At 38.7% G+C, this 26,691-nt stretch overlaps 2 protein-coding genes across 2 annotated transcripts in view; one reads left to right on the top strand and one right to left on the bottom strand.

Annotated features, from left to right (window-relative positions):
* Positions 1–929: 929 nt before the first annotated feature.
* Positions 930–26,691, bottom strand: part of LOC140751343 (synaptic vesicular amine transporter) — a 33,155-nt gene continuing 7,393 nt past the window's right edge. The window contains exons 3-13 of the mRNA XM_073085251.1: positions 11,108–11,257; positions 9,532–9,664; positions 9,074–9,132; positions 7,770–7,891; positions 7,077–7,221; positions 6,541–6,642; positions 6,012–6,146; positions 4,749–4,840; positions 2,535–2,718; positions 1,629–1,762; positions 930–1,220 (exon numbers count right to left, since the gene is read on the bottom strand). Coding sequence (XP_072941352.1) covers positions 1,155–1,220; positions 1,629–1,762; positions 2,535–2,718; positions 4,749–4,840; positions 6,012–6,146; positions 6,541–6,642; positions 7,077–7,221; positions 7,770–7,891; positions 9,074–9,132; positions 9,532–9,664; positions 11,108–11,257 — 1,322 coding nt within the window. The 3' untranslated portion in view covers positions 930–1,154. The remainder of the gene's footprint in view (positions 1,221–1,628; positions 1,763–2,534; positions 2,719–4,748; positions 4,841–6,011; positions 6,147–6,540; positions 6,643–7,076; positions 7,222–7,769; positions 7,892–9,073; positions 9,133–9,531; positions 9,665–11,107; positions 11,258–26,691) is intronic.
* LOC140751342 (uncharacterized) lies at positions 22,128–25,983 on the top strand. Its single transcript, XM_073085250.1, has 2 exons — positions 22,128–22,995; positions 25,853–25,983. The coding sequence occupies exons 1-2, from the start codon at positions 22,206–22,208 to the stop codon at positions 25,864–25,866; spliced, it is 804 nt and encodes a 267-aa protein (XP_072941351.1). The 5' UTR covers positions 22,128–22,205; the 3' UTR covers positions 25,867–25,983.

The raw sequence follows: 26,691 nt of genomic DNA, 5'->3' as shown, positions 1-26,691 counted from the left end.
TCAAATTTCAATGAAATATACGTCTTATATATTATGAAAGATATGGAACTTCCACACATTTGCTTCAAAAGATTATGTTTCTGATATAACACTATTTATTAATAATATGTCATGGTTGTTATGTTTTGAATCCATAAATATTATAGGATATGTATCTTAAAAAACTGAATTAAACGTATTTACGGTCAGGTTAGGTTTAAAAAGTATCAAGGATAAAGTATTTAAATTTTGTAATTGATTATAAGAAGTGTCATTGTAAAAATACGTTTAATTTTTTCAACACCCTATATCTCATCATTTTGACAGACAGGCCTTTGTATTTCTTAACAACTGATATATATACAATACTTTGTCGAACTCATAGTTGAAGAACACATACAACCACAACATATTATATAAAAATTAATAAGCCTTCATATTTTAAAAATTGGTCAGAATTTCTACTTTGAATATAATATGTATAGCAATATGTTCGTTACATTGTTTTTTAAATAGAGAATATTTAAATATAGCGACAAAGTAGCTACAATTTTCATTGTATTATGTATATTTTAATTCTACAGTATAATAATATATGTTTTATTAAGTCTGAATATTAATTAATTAAATATGTTGTTATAATTTACCTTTCAGATAAGTACATTATTGATTTTAATTTATACAGGGTGCTTAAAAGCCTGAAATAAAATGGTATTGGGAATAACTGTGAAGTTCAATAACAAAAAAAAACCGTTTTGCGTTTTAATTTTTCTTTTACAATAAAAATCTGACATATTTAATATAGTATTCAGAAGACGACTAATAAACACCCTGTATATATTCTATTTTTATGTATGCAGCCATAATCGTTAAGTTAGTAGATCTAAAAATATGATTATAATTTGTATAAATAAACCAAAAATACACATACTTATTTTTGATTATGAACATCTAATTTTTTTTCGATTTCCATTTTATATTTTTTTATTAAATACCATTAAATCTATTAGCAAAAATACAGCAAGAGCGTTTCGAAATATCTAGATTATTTTAAAATATTCGAATATATTTTTATTTTATTTTTAATCTACGTTTATACCTTGGCACAATGTCATTTGTTCCTTTGTCGTTTAAAAGTATCGGGCGGGTTCAAGATGGCGGCGATAATGGCGGGCTTATTCTTCTTCCTCGTTCTGATAGCTCACGTAGCGAACTGAGGACTTCTCGCTTATGATCAGGCTCTGAAATTATTCAATAACGATTGTTTTTTATAATATAGGAGTAGCAGACGAGCATGCAGTCCATCTGATGGTGGCTACTGCCATGGACATCTGTAATCAACCCCAAATAGGATTAGATATTCCTACCTGAAGTCAGCCACAGACGCGCCACTACCCCTGAGGACTAAGCTGGAACTCCTCGGAAAAGTATGTCTCCTTTACCACATCTTTTAAACCAGAACACAGCAGCGCCTAACACTGCTGTTATTAGGTAGAAATAGGTGTGGTGGTGGTGCCGCCGGAGTCGAACCACAAAGGCTTCTACCACCTTCAATTACTTCCTCAATGCCTTCGAAAATAAAACCTTAAGCCCTTCCCGTTCCCTTCTTAAGATAATACCAGCAAAGTTAGTCAATAAAGCACGCTCACCTGCTTCTCATCACGCGCTGGTGGCGACCGAAGCAGCAGCAGGACGGGAGCGTACGCGAAGTTGAGGACTGCGATCATCACCAGCATCCAGTCGAAGCCAATGCTGTTCACCAACGCGCCGGAGAACGCCGGCCCTGGAAATATTATCATAATAATAATAAAACTCTTTGAAAAATTTCTGTTTTGTTTGTCAATATTTTGTTTGTTTTTTTTTTTAATTAACATCGAAAAGGACCCCTCCTTTCTGTATTCCTTCCCTTCTGTATTCAGCTGTATGTTTTTTGTATGTATGTTCATTGATTACTCCGCTGTGCCTCAACCGATTGATATGATTCTTACGGCATTAAGTATATGCCGCCTTATACACGGCATTATATATGCTGCCGCCTATATCTTTGCGTGGGAATTGGAAAATTTTCCCTAGTTTTGCCGGAAAATTGGACAAACATAAATTCTTAGAAGCACAAATAACTCGAGTATTCCTGGATCAATTTTAATCTTCTTTTATTTAATTTGTAACTTCTATATTTTTTTAGGTAAGGACTCTAAGGTGATTTTATAAGCCAATTATGACCAAAACCGAAGCCTTGATTGAACATTACCGATACGATATCGAAAATTAATATAAAATATCGATGTAAAATATTAAAATTTAATAGGAGGGCTTTTTAGCTGACTTTTTTAAGTTATGTACTTAACAAAGGCAGCTAAAAAGCCCTCCTGAATATTTTTACATATCGATAAGCTTATCCATCGTTTAAGCTTTGATCTGACCGGATCTTATATTACACCTTCAATATACATAAATATCGATTTATGTATCAATAATTTCACAACCTCACATTATTATAAAATATAGAAGTAGCAGACGAGCATGCAATGATACTAACTCACAATAGAACTTACCCACAGCGTATCCAAGACAGAACGCAGTGTCCCCAATCGCGTACACAGAGCCATAAACCGCGGAGTGGCGGATGTCCACCAGGAAGCCAAGTTCTGGCATCATTGAGGAGTCTACCATGCCGATCGCGAAGCCCAGGCCAGCGTTAGGGATTATCAGGTGCTCCAACTTCCGTGCCATTGGGATCTGGGGACAATTTGTTTTATAGGAACCCTCTGTAGTTCAATCGGCGGCACCTTTGAGTTATATATATTTAGATAGAATCTAAATATATATAATTCAAAGGTGACTGATTGACGTAGTGATTTATCAACGCACAACCCAAACCACTGGACGGATCGGGCTGAAATTTGGCATGCAAGTAGATGTTATGACGTAGGCATCCGCTAAGAAAGGATTTTGATCAATTATTGATAGGGGATGAAAATATTACTTCGAAACGCGAGCGAAGCCGCGGGCAAAAGCTCGTTTCTGATATAACAGCAGCGCTCAAAGCTGCTGTTGAGGCAGAAATAGGTGTGACAATTCTGTCGCCGGAGATGATCCGCTAAGGTTTCAACCAACCTTCAAACATACTCATCGTTATTTTTTTAATATTCCAAATATAATTACATACACCTTATTGAAACTCAATACCTTATTTAATTTAGTTTCTATAAACTTTTATTTCACTTGCCTTATTTTTATGTTAGTATGTGAAGGTCAAATCTCGCAACTTAATTTTAAACCAGTTTACTCTAACTCAGCGTTTCCCAGCCTTTTTACCCGACTGCCAAGGAAGGGTTATGTTTTTCGCGCGTATCTTGTATGTTTGTCTTTCTTTATTTGATCCGATCTTACAAACGGCTGGATAAATTTCGACAGTTAAGGTGTCATTATATTCGTCTCTATGACCCGAGTGTCCTTAGATAGGTGTTAGAAAAAAAAAATCAAAAGGGCGAATTTTTGGCGCGAAATAGTAACACATTTAAAAAAAAAAGTTAACCGAACCTATCGAGTGGGGTATCAAATGAAAGTAAATTAAACGTAGATTATAAAAACATATTTGTGTATATATAAAACAGCAAGATGACTGACTGACTGACTAATTAAATGACTTTTTCATTTTTCAGAAATCAACGTACCGCCAAAACCGATCAACTTAGAGTTTTGTAATTTTGCACATGGGTTCGCTATATAGCGTAAATAAGTACTAAGAAAGGCCTTTTCGAAATTCCACCCCTAAGAGGGTAAAATAGGGAAAACCAGTTTTTTTGAAATCCTTAAATTTTGAAGCAACTATTACAAAATTTAGTATTTGGCTTTCTGGGTAGGAACAAGGACACATCTATCTATCCCCTTCCGAAAAATCAACCCCGTAGAGGGTAAAATAAGGGATAAAAGTTCATTTGAACAACCGTCAATTTTGAAGCAATAAGCATAAACATAATGGAACGCCTATTTCACTGTTTTTGGAAATTCTACTTCAGCCTGTTTAGTGCAGTCGGGTTTTTGATTTTTTAATTAAATTACTTGTTCAGTCCACGGACCCTTTGGAAATCAAGCACAGTTTTCACGGACCCTCTTAATAAAATAAACAGCAAAAAAACGGATTAGGTATTTATTTTAGTTATTACAGATACAAAAAATAAAACAAATACAGAAGGTTTACAAATTATAACTGTTTATTTTGAAAAATATGAAAAAAAATTAATGTGAATGTTGGTGTTGCATTTTTACTAAATAAGGGATATGTGGGTGGATGTTGCTACTAATCTGTAATCTGAAATCAGATTCTACTTGTAATCTGTTTCTGTATTTGTTTTTTGTATAAACAAGAGTAGAGGTAGCCTTTTCACATAGGTATGTGGTTGAAAAAAGCAGTAACGCGGCCCTTTTGCATTTAATGAGAGATTTATGTATGGTCCGGAGATGACACCGCGGACCCCCATACTTATACTCGCGGACCCCAGGGGTCCGCGGACCACAGGTTGGGAAACGCGGATCTAACCGATTGAGCTGAAATTTTGCCTAGAAATTTGGTTTGAATGACAAGCTTAGTGACGTCATTCTTAATCCAATATGGCGGTCCCTTCAATATGGCGGACCAATTATTTTTTATTTACTTATGTTATAAATATAATTTTTGCTGAGAAGAATAGGGAAAGAGCTTGTCTTTAATAACTTCAAAAAGGTTAAATTTTTAAAATTGCTGTATAAGCCACCAATAAACTCACCAGAATAAGACAAAAGCCAATGATGATCAGTCCGGAACACGCGGCGAGCCAGCGTCCCATCTTGTGTCCGAGAGGGCCGAAGAGATTTGTACCTAAAACATAGAACGAGAGTATATAGGGACCGAGAATACACAACCACACGCACACACACACACACACACACACACACACACGCGCACACGCATACATACACACACTCATACAGCCATACGTGTACATACACATACATTTATTGTAATTTTATTATACTCATAGATCTCCCGGACACAAATTTATTTCATTACGTTTCTTATTAGGTGACCTATGTATGAGAATATTATGTTATGCAACAATAAAGATTAATATTATATTATTAGAAATATTATTATGTGTTATCTTTTAAGTCCTTCATCATCATCAACCCATTACTGTCCACTGCTGGGCACGGGTCTCCTCTCAGAATGATTAGGCCAAGGATTAGGTCCACCGCGCTGGCCAAGTGCGTATTGGTAGACTTCACATACCTTTGAGATTTTTTTATAAATCTCTCAGGTGTGCAAGTTTCCTCACGATGTTTTCCTTCGCCAAAGTTTAAGCAAGTGATAATTAATTTATACTACGCACATAACTTTGAAAAATCAGTGGTAGGTGCCTGGGATTTGAACCTTGGGCCCCTCGATCGAGAGAACGAGTTTCTTAACCAACAGGCTATCAATGCTCATGTCATTAAGTGCTAAGTAAATTAAAAATACCATAGTTTTATTCTAATTTCTAACCACAAAACCGTCATTGCCGCTATTTCTAACAAACTAATCATAACCCTATTTCTAACGGTTCTAAAATTTATTTATTTTTTAATGTATAGTGGGATTTTTTCGCTGGGCGAACACATCATCCCGTACAAACAGACTATAAAGCAATATATTATTATTATTAGTAAAGATTACTCACTCCTAACAAGTAAATGTAACCAGTTTAGAGAAATAAAATAGTTGCGTAAAAAAGTTTTGCCACGTCTCCGTCCTAAATTGTCCCTAAAATATTTGAAATAGTTACTTATTTATTATGTAAATTACGCAGTATTAGTTATTTATTTGTAAATTTTCTCTAAAAATGTTTTTATTTGTCAAGAATTCAAAAAAAGAACTTACTAATGAGCCGTTTGTGGCTTCATTCGATTTCAAGGCGGCGAAGTATCTTTACTAATCTATGATTCATCCCAAAAAATTGTATAATATGCTTATTTACTTTTAAAGATTTTAAATTGCATTCTAACATACATACCAATCAAGTAGCAAATACTAGCGGGTAGGAAGGCGACGCCCTGCTGCCAGCGGTGCGCCTTCATGGTGTCAGTCATCCAGATGGGCAAGCTCGGCTCCAGCATCGCAATGCCAACGTTCGCGAATGTTATCGCACCTGGAAAGTGTGAAAAGTTTGTTATTAATTGGGATCAATAGAATTAGAATAATGAGAAAAAATTGAAGATATAAAGTATGGTTTGATCAGGGAGGTACCACCGCCACACCTATTTCTGCCTCATAGCAGTAGTGTTAAGCGTTGCTGTGTTCTAGTCTGAAGGGTGTGGTAAGGGAGACGTACTTACCGAGGCGTTCCAGCCTAGGACTCAGTGATAGCGGCGCATCTGTGGCCAACCTCAGGTAAGAATCTAATCCTATCTGGGGTTCATTACAGATGTCCATGGGCAGCAGAGCCACATGGCCATCAGGCCGACTGCATACTCGTCTGCTACTACTAGATTATATAAAAGAACTCTAGAAACGCTAGTATGCTGGGACCCTAAGAGGCTTACCAGCTGCAATAAGGATGTAAGGATCCGTGACCAGCGCGCGCAGAGATGGCGGCTCCGACTCCTGCCTCACCACTCCTGGTTGCAGAATCATCAGCTGCAGCACTGGAACAAAGTAATATAATAAATTTGTTGAAAACGCGGCTTCACCCGCGTTTAAAAACAATAACATGACATAACTGAAAATGTGTACTTTCATTGGAACGACAGTGGTGCCATCTGTCGAAATTTGTCAGCTCAGAAACCTTCGTGAACTCATGCACAACAACTTTGCTAAAGTTCATCATAATAATAAGATCAAATGCATAGTTTACAATTCTATAAAGGACATACAGACAAACATTCATTTATATATTGATAGTAATAAATGATGGCCGAAATGATGAACTTGAATATTTTTCTGGGTTAAAAACGGATTGGTACCTTTCACAGCCAAATGACGTGGTTGATTGAAGTCGAAATATTGACGTCCATAAAGATTTCTGCAAAGAATTCTTAAATAAAATATTTTAATTTTGCCTTTTATTTCGTCAACTCACATCCATCACCAAGCGCCAACGCCGACAGCATGAGGAAGGGCGCGGTCTTCCCCACGAACTCGTACATCAGCCCTCCAAAGGGCGGCCCGATGAGCACGCCCAACGCCAAGCCGCCCAGCGCGATTCCCATGGCGTTCCCTCTCTCCTGCAGGGTTTAAGATTGAATTAGCAAACGAACATATGAAGGTAGAACCCTTTGTGGTTCGACTCCGGCGGCACCACCGTCACACCTATTTCTACCTAATAACAGCAGTGTTAGGTGCTGCTGTGTTCCGGTTTGAAGGGTGTAAGGGAGACAGACTTTTCCAAGGCGTTCCAGCTTAGTCCTTAGAGGTAGCGGCGCATCTGTGGCCGACCTCAGGTAGGAATATCTTACCTATCTGGGGTTGATTACAGATGTCCATGGGCGGTGGTAGCCACTTATCATCAGGTGGACTTCATGCTCGTTGCGACAAATTAATTACTCTTAGTCAATTATTACATTTCCACTGCTGCGCGGATCGCTTCAGAGGTTTAGGCCAAAGTCACCGCGCTGACCAAATGCAAATTGGTAGACTTCACTCACCTTGAGATGTTTTTTCGAACTCTCAGGCATGCAAGTCCTGGTTTCCTCACAGTGTTTTCCTTTACCATTTGAGCAAGTAATAATTAATATCCAATACGCACATAACTTCGAAAAATACTACCACTAACCTTATCATCCGGGTACCTCTCAGCTAACATGCCCATCCCAGACACCGAGGAGCAGGAAGACCCTATGCCCTGGAGTGCGCGAGCCACGAACAAGACCCCGTAGGAGCGACCGAAGGCAAAAACTGAAAAACAGATTATGTATTAATATGATATAACATAATTTAAAGGTAGAACCCTCTGTGGTTTGACACCGGCGGCCACACCGCCATACCTATTTCTGCCTCATAACGCTACTGTGTTCGTTTTGAAGGGTGTGGTAAAGGAGATATACTTTTTCGAGGCGTTCCAGCTTAGTTCTCAGGGGTAGCGGCGCATCTGTGTACCTCAGGTAGGAATATCTAATCCTATCTGGGGTTGATAACCGATGTCCTTGGGCGGCAGTAGCCACTAGGTGGATTGCATGCTTGTCTGCTACTCTTGTATTGTAAAAAGAAATTGATTAATGAACTAAGACGAAAATTTTGAGTGTGTGATTTTGTGTGTTCATTTCATCAATCCTTTACGGGAGGAAATATTTTAAGGGAACAGGTCTCCCCGCAGAGTGAAAAGGTTTTAGGGCATAGTTCATGACGCTGGCCAACATTGGATTGGTAGACTTCACATACCTTTGAATTTTTTTAAAACAATTGTGTATGTTGCCTCATGTTTTCATTCACCATTAAAGCAAGTGATAATATTTTTAAAACGCACATAACTTTGTAAAGTCAGAGGTTTTTTCATTGCATCACAGAGCCCTCAGAGTTTTTTACCGGATTCTCAGTTGAGGTCGCGTTCCGATCCGGTAGTAGTTTAAGAAAAATATTGTACCTGACAATTTGTAAGTGCACCATAGGCCTATACAAAATAAATATATTTCATTTCATTATATTTCTTTTTGTATACATATATATTTATTTATACCTAACTATAAGCAGATGGGCTACCTGGAAAGCAGTCACCGTCGCCTATGGATATTTGTAACACCAGAGTAGTCGCCAATGCATCGCTGGCTTTGAAGGAGATCTCTTTTTGCACCCCTTTTGAAGAGCCCCACGTCAGGAGAAAGTTCATTCCACATTTTGTACGTACACGTGGTAAAAATTAATGTGCAAACCAAACCGTGGAGGACCGTCACGTGTCCAGTTGATGAGGATCAACCTCATCCTTCGGCGAGTGGTGCGGTGAACAAAGGGTGATTTAGGCACCAGATCGAAGTTCCTCAGAACACTCACCATTGTAAAGGATCATTTCTGATTTTTAGGCGTTATTTTAACCAATAAGCTATCACTGTTCATGAAGCTGAGTTGAAGGATTTTAATACTTACTGAGGGTAGACAGAAACATGAGGATAAATCCAGTAAACATTGGGATGCTGTAGCCAATCCTGAAATAAGAAAAAATATAGTTTAAAAATTAAAAACTAAAAACCACGCTAAAATTGCAAAAGGAAAATCGTTAATCCTAATCCTAATAAGAATAGGAATGGAATTGTCATCGGTTCTAGATGATTGTTCAAAATTTTAAAATAATCGGACCGTTCAAAGTGGGTAAAAATTTCGGCGCTGTGCTCGTCCCGCTAATATCTACAATTTGATGTTACGACGCCACTCGATTCTATATTCAGAACGGACTAGAAGTTTGACGCGGACTCTATTTCTCCTACTAGATTTACTCTCTCTATCAATCTTTAGGCTACTACAATTTCCAAAGTCACGTCTATAAACACCTAACCATTGCTCCAAAGAATCACCTATCCCTTTCACTCTCTAGAAGATCAACTTACTTATGAGTGAGAGGTCCAACGAAGGGGTTAGCCAATAGTTGCACGATGGCCTTGCTTGCGAACATTACTCCAACGTCAACAGTCTCGTGGAGCAAATCCTTGTGTCGTTCCTCCTCAGCCGCTGTCAGGTTCACTAAAAAGAACGCATAATATTATACATTTACTCTTTAGTAAGTGTCTTTGACGAAGTCAGAATGAGAAAGCTCAGTGCGTTTTACCGTCAAGGGTCTTTATGGCAGATATCGGAACTACTTCACATGGTACACATTGCTCTTTACAATGGGTCTCCTAGAATAAGACTCTTTAAAAGTCATGAGTCTCTTCTCTCGATCAAAACGTCTACATTCTATTACCTTATGTGTTTTAGAAATACTAATATTTGGCGACATCTATGACGTCATATGTATGAGAATATGCGAGTGTGTATGCGTTTGCACGCGTGTTTATTTCTGTGTGTATGTGTGTGTTGCAAATATATGTGTGTAGCATACATGTGTAATTCGCTATCATCGTAGCTTTTCATCCTTGGTCCTTGTGATACAGTAATTTTTTTTTTTATATTTAAGGAGGAGCAGATGAGCATGCAGTTCACCTGATGGTAAGTGGCTACTGCCGCCCATGGACATCTGCAATCAACCCCAGATAGGATTAGATATTCCTACCTGAGGTCAGCCACAGATGCGCTGCTACCCCTGAGGACTAAGCTGGAACGCCTCGGAAATGTCTGTCTCCCTTACCACACCCTTCAAACCGGAACACAGCAGCGCCTAACACTGCTGTTATTAGGTAGAAATAGGTGTGGCGGTGGTGCCGCCGGAGTCGAACCACAAAGGGTTCTACCACCTTCTAATTATTATGAGCCAAGATTATTAAACTTTCAGGATACTTTTGCTCGAATGGGTCTAACTCTTCGATTTAACTCTTAACCCGTTAATATGAACAGTTTGCTGTTGCGACGCGACTCGCGTCTATATTCAGAGCGGACTAGAAGTTTGGCGCGGACTCTACCGTGCGTGACGTTCTCCACTTCGACGGTGCGGTTGAGACACGGGCAGTAGGGCGTGGGCGGCGGCGGCGTGCTGAGCTCCTCCAGCGACGCGGACAGCGGCGCGTCCGGGTGACGGATATCGTAGAGAAACTCCGGGGTTACGGACGATTGAGAGACCATTTACATATTGCTCTTTGGGATGTTTCTTTTTAAAATGAGACGCTTTAAAAATATCTCTATAACATAGTCATTTTTAGAATCAGCCGCTTAAAGTCACGATGGTGTCTAAATGCATCTATTTGAAAAGCTAAATATTATCCTACGTGTTTAAGATATAGATACCTACGTTTTAGTATTTGTGACGTCATAGATATGTGTTTATGTAAGTGCGTGTGTGACTGTTTGAGTGTCTGTGTGTGTGTGTGGCATAAATGTGTGATTTTCTAACACCACACCTTCAAATCGGCTGTCTAATGTAGTGAGATGGGCACGGAGTTTTAACATATTCTTCCCAGGATCTACATCCTACAGTCTTCTCAACAAAGGAGCTAGATAGGGATTATTTAAGTTATAAAGTGATTTAGTTACCGTGCGTGACGTTCTCCACTTCGACGGTGCGGTTGAGGCACGGGCAGTAGGGCGTGGGCGGCGGCGGCGGCGTGCTGAGCTCCTCCAGCGACGCGGAGAGCGGCGCGTCCGGGTGACGGATGTCGTAGAGAAACTCCGGGATTATTGGTACTGGGGACAAAAATATAGGGATTCAGTTTTTATATAAGTTTTAAGTAGCAAAGTAAGTCATCACGGTGACCCAAAACTGTAAGCAATTCCGTAACTTACTAAGTGGTTAAGCCCCACATGGTAACAGAGTGTGGAGACATGCTTTTCCGAGACTTTTCAGTTATCAGGGCAACGCACCTGTGGCTGATCTGATGTCTATACCGATAGTAGTCACTTACTATCAGGTGGATTGCATGCTCGTCTGCTACTCCTATACTTATTATAAAAAATGCTCGTTTAGTACTTTTGTATCATAAAATAAGCTGATAACTCGTTAGCTTATTCCATAGATCTGCAAATACGATAAAAATGAACATGCTTACGTTGTAAAAACTAATGTTCAGTCATGTATGAGAGATAAAAAATAATTTTGATGGATGACACCTCAGCCGAATTCAGAGAATTATTATTTAACTTATATTTTGAGAAAATAATAAACTTCTAACCGTTAATTCCCTTATTAACATTAGAAACTATAACTTAAGTGCACCACCGTCACACCTTTTTAACACGCTTTTATTAGCTTGGGTTGTATGTATGTAGGTATGTATGTAACTAAGTAACGGAATCTTTGAACCCGATTTCTATCCACGTTGAACGTTCAGTTTAATTCACAATTTTAAAGAATTATCAAAAACCGATTACAATACACGATTTAATAATTTTGTACCATTGTCCTTATCAACATTCTCAGGATTAACGATTTTCGAGGCGAGATTGTTCGAGCGCCTTAGAGAAAGTTCATCGCAAAGTTACTAGATTGCAATAATTATTGCTTTTTTGTTCTGTTATAGTTTATAATATGGATTTTGAAGGTGCTAGAACCCTTTGTGGTTCGACTCCGGCGGCACCACCGTCACACCTATTTCTACCTAATAACAGCAGTGTTAAGCGCTGCTGTGTTCCGTTTTGAAGGGTGTGGTAAGGGAGACAGACTTTTCCGAGGCGTTCCAGCTTAGTCCTCAGGTGTAGCGGCGCATCTGTGGCCGACCTCAGGTAGGAATATCTAATCCTATCTGGGGTTGATTACAGATGGGTGGCAGTAGGAACTTACCATCAGGTGGACTGCATGCTCGTGTGCTACTCCGATATTATATTAAAAAAAAAATGGCTTGTGCCACCCATGGATATCTATCATCAACCCCAAATAAGCGACAGAGGTCCTGAGGAAAACCTAAGGTCGGCACAGATGCGTTTCTTCCCCCGAGGACTAAGTTGGAACGCGTCAAAGGAAAATGTCTCCATGACCACACCCTCCAAACCAGACCAAAGCAGCGCTCTATTGTTATTAGGGCAGAAATGAATTGAGAAGGTGGTAGAACCCTTTGTGGTTCGACTCCGGCGGCACCACCGCCACACCTATTTCTGCCTCATAACAGCAGTGTTAGGTGCTGCTGTGTTCTGGTTTGAAGAGTGTGGTAAGGGAGACGTACTTTTCCGAGGCATTCCAGCTTAGTCCTCAGGGGAAGCGGCGCATCTGTGGCCAACCTCAGGTAGGAATGTATATCCTATCTGGGGTTGATTACAGATGTCCATGTGCGGCAGTAGCCACTTACCATCCGGTGGACTGCATGCTCGTCTGCTACTCCTATATTACAGTGGCCACTTACCATCAAGTATTGCTTGTTTTCTACTTCTATATTATAAATAATACTCGCTTAAATATCCCTGCCACAGAGCTATAAAGTTATAGATAATAACTACAAGGACTAATCTGGAATGCCTCGTAAAAGTATGATTCTGTCATGTAAAGGTGGTAGAACCCTTTACGGTTCGACTCCGGCGGCACCACCGCCACACCTATTTCTACCTAATAACAGCAGTGTTGGGCGCTGCTGTGTTCCGGTTTGAAGGGTGTGGTAAGGGAGACAGACTTTTCGGAGGCGTTCCAGCTTAGTCCTCAGGGGTAGCGGCGCATCTGTGGCCGACCTCAGATAGGAATATCTAATCCTATCTGGGGTTGATTACAAATGTCCTTGGGCGGCAGTAGCCACTTACCATCAGGTGGACTGCATGCTCGTCTGCTACTCCTATATTATAAAAAAAAATGTATTGCATACTCGTTTACTACTTCTATACTATAAAAATACGCGTTAATACGTGGTTAAATATCCCTGCCACAGAGCTATAAAGTTATAGATACGGGTATCTTTCGCGTCGCCGATTATGCGGGTACTTAGGATAGGGATCTCGTATCAACCGTATGAAACATCGTGTTATATAACACATAATGGGATGTTACTAAGTGCCTGCGACTTTGATGAAAATTTTGGGATCAGTATATTAAATCAACAAAGTGACTATTTGTACAGGTACTGGACTAATAAATTATATTTATTCGTACATTTATTCAATTTTTTTTTTTAACATATTTATTCGTACATTTATTCAATTTTTTTTTCTTTAAACAATGTGTCAAATTCAATTTTTTTTAAATATATCTATTCGTACATTTATTCAATTGGTTAGGTTAGGTTAGGTTTTTTTTTTTTTAGATATATTTATTCGTACATTTATTCAATTGGTTAGGTTAGGTTAGGTTAGGTTTTTTTTTTTTTTTTTTAATTGATTTCGAACGGGCTGATGGCGATCGACGTCATTTTTTGATGTTAAGGGCTTAGTTTCTAAAATCGATCGGTAGAGCCATTTAAAAGTTATTAAAAAAAAACATTTCAAAAAAATTTTTTTTGTAGTTTTTTTGAGATTTCTCAAAATCTACCGGTTCGAATCGGATAATAATAAATTGTTTGTCCAGTACCCGTATTAATAATTATAAATTATTTGTACGGTAACCGTATTAATAATTATAAATTGTTCGTACAGGTAGTATTAATAGACTCAGCCTTAAATCAAATCAAATCTTTATTTGTAAATATAGGTCTTACAGCTGTTCACATGGTTATAAAAAGTGCACTATATTTGACCCGTTTGGGTATACAAATGACATAATTAATAAATCCTATTAGAAATATTTAAAAAAAGTGTCATTATCATTATTTACATGCATAATTATTACTATTATTAAATCATTAAATTATTGATTATAATATTCATTCATTATTAAATGATTATTATTAGTTAGGTTATAATATATTACGCGAGGAATATTTAAGGAAATGGGAATATTGGTAGTACAGTACAATACAAGACGATACGATCCGATATGATATGATACTGATATAATACAATACAAATATTCTATAACGGTGTACTTAGCACCGCATTTATTTTATAAAATGGAAATAGCGAAGTAACATATGCTTTTCTATGTAATATTAAATTTTTATACTGACATAGTTTATTTAATTATTGTTTTTCTTATTAATTCTTAAATGTTAGAGCGTTTTCACATTATCCGATCCGATATCGGGTTCGGACGCCGATACGATATCGGGGTAAGTAAAATGTATGAAACATGTACCTGCCTTTCACATTGTCCGTTCCGATATCGGATATCGGAGCCGACAGCGATATGCTGGCGACACCATCGGACGCCCGTGAGCCGTCGGGCGATAATGTTTGTATGTGTGCTCTACGTGTATCTAAATTGTCTCTGTGTGCGTAGAGCCCGATGCGCGGCGGCCTTGTTTCTTGATACTGTTTGTGAGATGAATTAGCAAATAATTGAATGTGGATTCACTCATACGAAAGTAATTAAAAAAATTTCTAGGTGCGTGTTGTAGCTTGCTAAAAAGAGTGTAAAATGCTCCCTCTGAATATCTAGCTTCCACAATAGGATGTATCCAATACTGTCTGTGAACAGATCTTTTTTTGCGTCTCAAATATAATAGATACAGCAAATAAAGTTTTCTATTATAGTCTGCCATGATGACCTGTCCGCACTAAGCTATCGAGCAAATGGCCGTATCGGAACGATTTTGTCGGAAATATGTGAAAATAGCACATGGTGTCGGCTATCGAATGTCGGCTATCGTCGTCCGACACCGATATCGGATCGGATAATCTGAAAACGCTCTTACTATTTAACTTTCAGCTATTATATAAATGTTTTATTCTATTTAATAATGAAGTCTCCTGTATTATGACATTGAATTTGACATGTTAATTAGTGTATAGTCTGATTCATAATTAGGTGTCCAATATGTAAACAAAGGTGTTGACCTATCAAGAAAAAGCGTTAGAAATGGTAGTTTCTTATTTTTGTCGATATTAAAGTAATACAACAATAATAAAATAATAATCTAAATAAATTAAGATTAATTCCCATTTTCTAATATTTATATCACCTCAATTTCGTCCCATACAGTAACAATAATAAAAAACAAAGTTTATGGTAGAAAATTAAAATGTGATAATGGTAACACAATCGGAATCCAAGACATTTCTTGTGCTGTCATTTAAGTTTCGTAACTGATATTATTCATTTTCGTGATTTTGATTAAACTCGAATATTTTCTCGTTTACATAACGCGTTTGTTAAATTGTGTATATTTGTTAAATTTTCGTTTTTTGTTTAGTTTGTTACAGTTTTTGTTTCTTGTTAATTTTGACAGTGACATTTCTTTGTTTACATTTTGGACACCTAATTATGAATCAGACTATAAGTGATTCGTGTATCGTTCTAATTAACAATAAATAAATAAATAAACACGTAGTCCATCTGATTGCAAAATGAGATCTGCATCTGTGTTTTTACAGATTGAAAAATCTATAATCTACTACAAACTATACCCTTGTAGAACCCTTTGTGGTTCGACTCCGGCGGCACCACCGCCACACCTATTTCTGCCTCATAACGGCAGTGTTAAACGCTGTTTTGAAGGGTTTACTAAGGGAGACATATTTTCCAAGACTTTTCCAGCTTAGTCCTCAGGCGTAGCAGCTCATCTGTGGCCAACCTCAGGTACGAATATCTAATCCTATCTGGTGTTGATTACAGATGTCCATAGGCGGCAGTAGACACCATCAAGTGGACTACATGCTCGTCTGCTACTCCTATATTATCCTATCCTATATTACATATAAAGAACAAACAAAATTATTTGATTTTAAAGCTTAATAAACTCGCATTTTAATAAAAACTTCAATAACTTAATGAGTTCTAATTTAAAAAAAAGAGAATATGATTTTCGATATCATCCTAACGGGATAAGCTGTCAGCCACAGGCTCTCAACCTCAGTGCCTCTTGGTTGAGAGCCACTCGACAACGTCACGCAAATTGCAATGAAATTCAATATTGCCGCGGAATATTAAAAAAATATGCCGTATTTTTTCTGGTTTGCATATTATTTGTATTTATCTATAGAAATAAAATAGTCCACGAATAAATGTTATATTTTTTTAGCATTGGAGTAGCAAACAAGCATGCAGTCCACCTGATGGTAAGTGGCTACTGCCGACCATGAACATCTGTAATCAACCCCAGATTGGATTAGATATTCCTACCTGAGGTCGACCACAGATGCGCCGCTACTCCTGAAGACTAAGCGGCAACGTCTCGGAAAAGTATGTCACCTGATGGCAAGTTGTTACTGTTACCCATAGATTAGTAAAGATTACTCACTCCTAACAAGAAAATGTACCCAGTTTTGAGAATTAGTTGCGTAAAAAAGTTTTGCCACGTCTCCGAGCTAAAATGTGCCTAAATTATTTGAAATAATTATTTATTTATAATGTAAATTACGCAGTATTAGTTATTTATTCGTAAATTTTCTCTAAAAATGTTTTTGTTTTTCAAGAATTCAAAATAAGAACTTACTAATAAGCTGTTTGTGCTTTATTCAATTTCAAGGCGGCGAAGTATCTTTATTAACTATGCTGTTACCAGTGGACATTACGAATAACAGTTTTTATAATTATTCCACTGATACAATAGTTTTTTTTGGAACTTCAATCTTACATAAAAATATTTTCGTAAAGTAAAACCACGAAGCAAAAATAGTATTCCCTCGGGCACAATTTCACAGGACTCTTTGTACGTTTTTGATTAAGATTTTTTCCGATATTCCCATCACATCGGATGAGCTGTCAACCGCACGGACTCTCGACTCTCGAAACTCTCGGAGAGTCGAGAGCCACTCAACGTAATTTGCTATGGGGTTCAAATTATCGAGAAATGGTGAAAAATTCTCAATTAGTTTTTCGAAGCCTTTCCTTGTTGATGTTATCTGTTGGTTATGATAAGGTTTACGGTCTTTATTAATAATCTATCTATCCAACTCTTCCTTACTAAAGATTGAAATTAGACAATTTTTAGTATATGTGACACGTTTATCGAAATTTTAAGATATTTTTTGGCATATCAAGTTATAACCACACACAATAATTGCAGATAGCCTAGTAATGGAAACTCGACCGGAGTCCTGAGTTCAAAAGCCAGAAAGAAACGATTCCTAACTTCCCTATTTTTTGAAATCTATATGCGTATTAGAAATTATTTATCACTTGCTATAACGGTGAAGGAAAACGTGAAGAAATCTACACGCCTGAGAGATCTTCAAATAATAAAACGTTCGCAAAGGTATGTGTAGTCTACCAATACGCACTTGTCCAGCGCGGTGGACTATGGCCTAATCCTTCTCATTCTGAGAGGAGACCCGTGCGCAGCAGTGGGACAGTAATGGGTTGACGATATTGTACTTATAATTAGTTTGCATTACAAAAACTTTAGCCTAGTGGTTAAGAAACGCGGCCTACAAGCAGTGATAGCCTAGTGGTTAAGAAACGCGGCCTCTCGATCGAGGGGTCCGAGGTTCAAATCCCAGGGCACGCACCTCTGATTTTCAAATTAATGTGCGTATTAGAAATTAATTATCACTTGCTTAAAAGGTGAAGGAAAACATCGTGAGGAAACCTGCATACCTGAGAGATTTATAAAAAAAAAAATCTTAAGGGTATGTGAGGTCTACCAATACGCACTTGGCCAGCGCGGTGGACTATGGCCTAATCCTTCTCATTCTGAGAGGAGACCCGTGCCCAGCAGTGGGACAGTAATGGGTTGATGATGACAAAAACTTAAAAAACAAGTGATGGTAGTTGAACCCTCTGTGGTTCGATTCCGGCGGCACACCACCACACCTATTTCTGTTATAACAGCAGTTTTAAGCGCTGCTGTGTTCTTTAAAGGGTTTGGTAAAGAGAGATATATTTAGCAACAATATATGGGAAGAATTTTCACCGTGCAGACATAATATAATGTTAATTATACCAGAATCCTCGCGTCTCTATTTCTGGCACTAGTGAAGGGCAAACATGAACATCGACATCGATAAAGTTCAAAGATATTATAACAAAAGATCTTTTTTTCTTTTTGAGCATGCAGTCCACATGATGTTAAGTGGCTACTGTCGCCCATGGACATCTGTCATCAAACCCAGATAGGATTAGATTCCTACCTGAGGTCGGCCACAGATGCGCCGCTACCCCTGAGGACTAAGCTCGTATGCCTATGAGCCACCGAGATATTTGAGTTTAATTTTTTTCGAGTTGTGTTTGCAGGGTCGCATAGCGGTGGCTTTTTTTTTTCTTCAATAGTTTTTCTCTGTTGGCTCGGGCATATCTTCAATTTATCCATGTAAGGATGAGTATGTCTCCCTTACCACCCTTCAAATCAGAACACAGCAGCACTTACACTGCTGTTATGAGGTATTCCCTCAGGACTATGACATGGGGCTTCAAGAGTGTAAAAAGAGCTCTCCTTCAAAGCCGGCGATGCATTGGCGACTCTTCTGGTGTTGCAAATGTCCATAGGCGACGGTGACTGCTTTCCACCAGGTACGTCTGCCTTATCGTTAGTTTAAATATAAAAAAGGCAGAAATAAGTGGTCCTACTTCTATACCATAAAAACAAACTTAGATCAAGTCACAGTTCAAATGAACCTTACAATCAACTTGAATAGTTGACAAGCGTACGCCTGAGCTATTTAACCAAGTTTATAGTTATCAAACTGCCTCTAACATTGTTTGATTCTGTTCCTGTCACTAATTAAATCTATCTTTGTGACAACGACACCTACTTTCAGAGTTCAAGCCGTATAGTGTGACGGCTTATATAGAAGAAATGCAACAAGTGATGGTGGTAGAATTCTGTGGTTCGACTCCGGCGGCACCACCATCACAGCTGTGTCTTCCTCATAACAGCAGTGTTAAGCGCTGCTGTATTCTTGGTCCGAGGCGTTCCAGCTTAGTCCTCAGAGATAGCGGCGCATGTGTAGCCGACCTCTGGCAGGAATATCTAATCCTATCTGGAGATGATCACAGATGTCCATGGACGGCAGTGATCAAATATTCATATAAAATATATCCTATGTTACTCGTGGATAATGTAGCTTTCGAATGGTGAAAGAATTTTTAAAATCGGTCCAGTAGTTTTTGAGCCTATTCATTACAATCAAACAAACAAACAAAGTTTTCCTCTTTATAATATTAGTATGGATATAAAACACTTTCTTTATTTTGAGTATACATTCAAAATATCTTTAGATTTAAATATTTAAAAAGAAAAAACAAATTCATTCTACAACCCATAGATACCTATATTATCCTACTGTCGTAGGGTATATCTATAGTACAAACCGAATTATCTGCCAAAACCGTACGACAAAACAAAAAGCGTCCCTAGCAGATTGTATCAGAACTGATTGGAAATATATGGGAAATACGTAAACAAAAACAAAAACAGTCATTTTTGTCAAAACGTAAAAAACTCACACTAAGGGTACAGTAGCACTACCACGAGTTTACAAAAGTATTACTCGCTAGCGACTGCGTAAAATAAATGTATGAAAAATTGTACAGCGCCTCTGGTGGTTACTCGTAGAACTAAATTCCATAGTGTGAGCCACTCGTAACGTAAAAACCCTATCGAAATCAAATCGCTAGCGAATGTCATTATGATCTATTGCCATACAAATTCGGTCCCATGAGTCATTAATTTGACAGACGTTGTCAAGAAATACCGTAACGATAGTAGTTATGTTATTCACTAGCAAAATGACAATAGTTTTCTATTTAAAATTTCTATAGTGGCGTTTCTATGCCAACTCATGGTAGTGCTACAGTACGCATATACACAACACTACGCCAAACTTAAATTCAACTCAAAGTTGAGATAGCCCCTCACTAGCGGCGCCTTTGATGAGCTCCTAACTGAATTCCACTTTGATGTCGCCGACAGATTGCCGGAGCGAGGCAAACTATATTTGTAGTAACTTGATTTTGTGCAAATTTCACTAACTTAACTAATTTTGTCGGAGAGATAGTTAGTTTAAAATAGGTTGGTGATAGGGCAACACTATTTTTATTATGTGAACGTAGGAAACTACCTAATAGTTTTTATATTGTTAGAAATATATTCAAATTATTTATTTATAGTATTATTTTAAATAATTATTTTATGTTATTTCCATGATGTGTTTTTTTTTTATAATAATAAGTTCCCATTTATATAGTCACTGGCTGGTACGATTGTATGAGTTAGCGTAAAATAGAATAAATATAGTTAAAAAAACTAAAAAATAGTATAATTGTCAAAAAAGCGTGGTGTGCTCCACTTATCAGTTTTCGAAAAGCGCCCCACACTTTTTCCACAATTATACTACTGTACTATTTACTGTTCCTTAATTGATTCCTAGATTGAAAATTATTTTCTACTTTTTAGTTAATTTTATCATAAAAGCGTGTTTTTTAGTTTTTTGAACTATATTTGTTTTATTAATTTTTAGTATTTGTTGTTATAGCGACCATAATGCATCGTCTGTAAAAAAATCAAGTGTCTATCTATTACGGTTTAAGAGATAAAGCCCTGTGACTCACGAACAGGCAGCGGCGGGTTTCGTTTTACCCTTTGAGTACGGAATCCTAAAAATCATTCTACAAGATGGCATTATAAATATGTTTCAGTACATTTGAGTTATAGGGAAATAACATCATTATTTTTCAAAACCAAAAATCAAAGTTTTGCTTGAACTTTCTCTAAGGCGCTTTCTCTCGCCTCGAAAATCGTTAAACTAAACAAAAACATTCGAATTCCTTTTATCTTACCTTTATTAAGATAAAGAATTATTTCAAAGCAAAATCCCGCAAAAACCTAAGGTTTAAGGGTTAAGGTAACAAAAAAGACTTATTTGAAAGCAAAACTAAGGTTACAAAGAACCTTTTAACTAATTTCAGTCACAACTATCCCAAATATTTCAGCATTCACCAACTTGATACCGCTGGAATGTTTCAAAATGCTTTGACTAAAACAAAGCTTAGTCTGTTAGACTAACATTTTCAAATCAAAAGGTATTTTGATTTAGGGTAGGATTTTGCATAAATAGAAATGAAACGGTGTGGCCTGAAGTAGTTCCAGCTCCACATGTACCATTATGTTAAGTTTAACATTGTATTTTTTTTAAAACATGTGTGTTATGGAGTTTCTTTCGCCGCTTCTTCTCCATAACGAAACACCTTGTGAAGTGGTGGTAGTTGTATTGACAATCAAAAAGCGCTCTGTAAAGAACCTATTTTGAATAAAAAAAAATTATTTGATTTGATTTGAAATCAGTCTTACCACAAAAGGTTAGATGGCGTTTATATTAAATACTGTTTTATTTTGTTTTTAACCCTTTGTGGTTCGACTCCGGCGGCAACACCGCCACACCTATATCTGTTATAACAGTGTTAAGCGCTGCTGTGTTCTGGTTTGAAGGGTGAACTTTTCCGAGGCGTTCCAGGAGTAGCGGCGCATCTGTGGCCGACCTCAGGTAGGAATATCTAATTCTATCTGGGGTTGTGTTGTGTATGTGTATAGTACAGTATGCATGTGTGCGTGGCTGCGCCCACCACCACCGGTGTTTCACGAATATACGACAGTGCGTTAATAGACAGCTGCCTTTTCACTCGCTCCCTTGTCCGCATATTTATCAGTGGCGACGATTACCCGCGTTAGAAGAAAAAAAAATTGCAATGTCGAACGTTCATTTCGGAATTTTAAATAGCTTCGACCATAATGTGCAAACGTGGAAAACATATAAAGGTCGTATAGAGCAGTACTTTATTGCGAACGATATAAATGAACAGTCAGACGCAACGGGAAAGAAGAGGAAGGCGATCTTGTTGAGCGCACTCAGTGAGGGTACGTACCGGCTGGCAACGGATTTGGCGTTGCCTAAAAAGGTCCAAAACGTGCCCTACGAAGATTTGTTGAAAATATTAGACGGCCACTTCTCTCCAAAACGCATCGGGTTCGGTGAGCGGCATAATTTTTACGCCGCCGTTCAACACACTTGCGAGTCGCATTCACAATGGGCTGCAAGACTGCGGGGATTAACGGCACATTGTGGCTTTTTAAACGTCGAAGAGACACTTCGGGACAAATTTATAATGGGTATGCGCCCAGGACCTGAAAAGGAGAAGCTGTATGCTGTGGATCTGAACGACCTTTCCTTAGCGAAGGTCGTGGAGATGGCGGAGAACCTGAGCTGCGCGCGTGCCACGGCGGCGGCCGCCAGCTCGGCCGGCCCCGCCCCGCCCGCGGCACCCGACGCGCAGTTGTACAAAATCTCGAACAATGGAAGAAGTGCAAATGTAGGAAAAGTGAAGTGTAGTGTGTGCGGGTTTAACAATCACCGGTCGTCCGAGTGCAAATATAAAAACTACGTGTGTAAAAAGTGTCATGTAAAGGGTCACTTGCGTAAAATGTGCACGAAGGTAAATTACGTGGAGGCGGACCTCGTTGACGAAAGTGACGATGACGGTAAGATTTATTATATTCGTTCATTCAGGGGCGAGCCAATGGTGGAAACAGTTTCGATTAACAATATTGAATTTAAATTCGAAATTGATAGTGGATCAGCTGTGACGGTGATTTCAGAGGGCTATTACAAAACTCATTTCAAGGATGTGCCGTTATCATTTACGCGTAAACAGCTGATGACATATAACGCAGGAATATCTGTTGTATAGGTGTAATGTGTTTACCGGTTTGTTACGCGGGACAAACTAATCAAATCTCATTTTATGTTGTTCGCGATGGTGGACCGCCGCTTCTAGGTCGGGACTTCATATCTAAATTTAAATTACATCTAGTGCCAATTAATTATTGTCAGGACACAGATTTGTGCGTAAGAGACTTAGAGCTACAGTTTTCTGACTTATTTTCGAGTAAATTAGGAACATTCAAGAAATATAAAATTAATTTAGCATTAAAAGATAACTCCACACCCGTTTTTTGTAAAGCTCGTCCAATAGCGTTTGCATTACGCGATAAAGTTGAGAAGGAAATCACTAGATTAGTCAGTTTAGGTATTCTAGAATCAGTGGAGTACTCTCCTTACGCTTCGCCGATAGTCCCAGTATTAAAACGTGACGGAACTGTGAGGTTGTGTGCTGATTATTCGGGTACAATTAATAAACAATTACTTGTGGAACAATATCCGCTTCCCACTATAAATGAATTGTTTTCTAAAATACATGGGGGTCAACAGTTTAGTAAACTTGATTTGTCCATGGCGTACAACCAATTTGTATTAGATGACGAATCTAAAAATATAACTTGCATCAATACAAATCGTGGGTTGTATAGATTCACTCGTCTTGTTTTCGGTCTAGCCAGCGCACCGGCTATATTTCAACGCGCCATGGAAGGGGTGTTGTCGGGTATAGACGGGGTCCTCTGTTTATTGGATGACATATTGGTAACTGGTAAAGACAAAGACGAGCATTTAGAACGATTGAAAACAGTTCTGTCGCGTTTGCAGGCGGCGGGGCTTACGTTGCAAAAAGGGAAATGTCATTTTTTTGAAGACGAAGTCACTTACCTAGGATATATTATTTCAAAAGACGGATTAAAAAAAGCGCCTGAGAAAATTAAAGCTATGATAGAAGCCCCGATACCAAAGAATGTTAATCAATTGCAGTCATTCCTAGGTTTAATTAATTATTATAGGAACTTTGTACCGAATGCGTCCAGTGTGCTATGTCCTTTATACGACTTATTAAAAAAAGGCCGTAGTTGGAGTTGGACTAATGCTCATAATGAGGCTTTTGAAACCATTAAAAAAATGATGACCTCAAATCAAGTTCTTGCACACTTCGATCCACAAGCTAAGCTCATATTAACTGTGGACGCCTCACCAAGTGGCTTAGGAGCTATTTTATCGCAAATAGGATCGAATGGTGTGGAGAGGCCTATTTCGTACGCTTCGCGAACCTTAAGTGCGGCAGAAAAACGGTACGCTCAAATTCAAAAGGAAGCAACCGCTATCATATTTGGGGTGCGACGATTTCACCAGTATTTATATGGTAGGTCAGAACCGTTTATTCTGCGTACCGACCATAAGCCGCTAATTACGATATTCGGGCCGCACAAAGGGATACCCGAGATGTCTGCGAACAGATTGCAACGGTACGCTTTATATCTCAGTAATTACAATTATGTAATAGAATATGTTCGTAGTAGCGATAATAGTGCCGATTATTTTTCTCGCTCTTGTTTACCCGCTGCCCCTCTCGCCGCGCGCCCGCAGCCGGTCGGCGCGGGAGGGGCGCACGGGTCGGATGCGGCCGCCGCAGCGCCCGCGACGCTCGACGGCGAGTGCGCGAGCACTGAACAGTGCCAGTATGAATATAATTGCGATCCGGCTACTTACGTTTGTTTTGTCGTAGACGGCACCATGCCGATTACTTTAGATAAATTGCGCGAGGAAACGAAAAACGATGCGGTTCTTAAGCGTGTAGTGGGTCTAATTATGAATGGTTGGCCACCGAAATTAACAGATTTGCAGATAAAACCGTATTACTTGTGTAAATCTCAGTTGTCTTACGAAAATGGTTGCGTAATGAGAGGACACAAAGTGGTGTTACCCGAAAGCTTGTATGGGACAGTTTTAAAAGAGTTACATTCTTCACATTTAGGGATTGTAAAAACTAAAGCCGAAGCTAGGTCGAGATTCTGGTTTCCGGGGATCGACCAGGCTTTAGAGAGAATGATAGGATCATGTGAAGTATGTATCCAATTGCGCGCCTCTCCCCCGCGGGCACCGTTGGCACACTGGGAATTCCCGCACCACCCTTTCGAAAGAATACATATAGATTTCTTAGGTCCGTTTAAAGGGTGTGTATACCTAGTAGTTGTAGACGCACATACTAAATGGGTAGAAACTTACAATATGAATAATAGTACAACGTCAGCAGCAGTAATAGAGAAAATGTGTGATTTCATGTCGAGGTTTGGGGTTCCGCAAACAATAGTGAGTGATAATGGCACAGCCTTTAGTTCTCAGGAATTTGAATTGTTCTGTACGGCCAATGGTTGTTCACACCTTACATCGCCGGTTTATCATGCGCCCAGTAATGGTCAAGCAGAAAGTTTTGTGAAAGTTATAAAAAAGGGTATTAAATCGTGTTTGCTATCGTGTCGAAATGTAAAGGATACGCGATTAAAATTACTTAGGTATCTAATGGACTATCGAAACTCTGTTCACTCCGCCACTGGTTTGTCCCCGGCTCAAATGGTTTTCGGCCGTAAACTTAGGTCTAGGATAGATTTAATCAATCCGAAGTCATCGACACCTTCGTCACCGTCCGTGTCTAACCGTGTAAGTAACCAACAGTGTATGCAAAATGAAAAGTTAAATAAAAAATTATCAGTGAAAACATTTCAACCGGGCAATCTAGTACTGTATAAATTGTTTAATGGTAAAGGTAAATTTTTATGGGAAAAAGGGATAGTTGAAAAAAAAATAGGGAAAGTATTATATTTAATTAAGAATGTTAAAACATTAGCTTGTTATAAAAGACATGTAAATCAATTGTTGTTGTACAAGGGGACACCTAGCAATGTTTGGGACAATGCCGGGGAAAGTAACAAACCTGAGTCGCGTTCTCGGCCTAACTCGCCGGGCCCGTCGGTACTGCCTCCGTCGCCAGTACGACCCTGCTCACCGCCATCACCAACGATATCATCAACACCATCAACGCCGCCGTCCGCGTTACTGACACGTCCCCTGTCACCACTGCCGACCGCAATTTCAATGGCTCAGTCACCTGGGGCGTCGCACCCTACTTCATCCCGGGACTCATCGCCTGATGTCATTAATACCCGTATTCGAGGGAGAAGAGCAGAAATTTATAAGCCTAATGAAACGTTGTCGTCGGAGGGAGGCGAGTATGAGAGTGATGTGACGACTGGCGAACAAGCAGCTTCACAAAGAAGATCAGCCTTGGATGACACAGAGGATGAATTTCACGAGGCTGAGGAACAGGATGACGGTTAGAAGATCGAACCGACAGGGTTGTTACGTAAACGCCCTTAATATGTTTAAATGGTACACTTCAACCACTAATAATAATTGTCAAATTAAAGGGGGAGGAATGTTGTGTATGTGTATAGTACAGTATGCATGTGTGCGTGGCTGCGCCCACCACCACCGGTGTTTCACGAATATACGAC

The sequence above is a fragment of the Epargyreus clarus genome, unplaced genomic scaffold, assembly GCF_041222505.1.
Source record: "Epargyreus clarus isolate Ecla_fem2 unplaced genomic scaffold, WU_Ecla_fem_2.2 ptg000022l, whole genome shotgun sequence".
In the NCBI taxonomy this organism is placed as follows: Eukaryota; Metazoa; Arthropoda; class Insecta; order Lepidoptera; family Hesperiidae; genus Epargyreus; species Epargyreus clarus.
The sequence above is the reverse complement of the archived record's forward strand: the minus strand, read 5'-3'. Positions and strand labels throughout refer to the sequence as shown.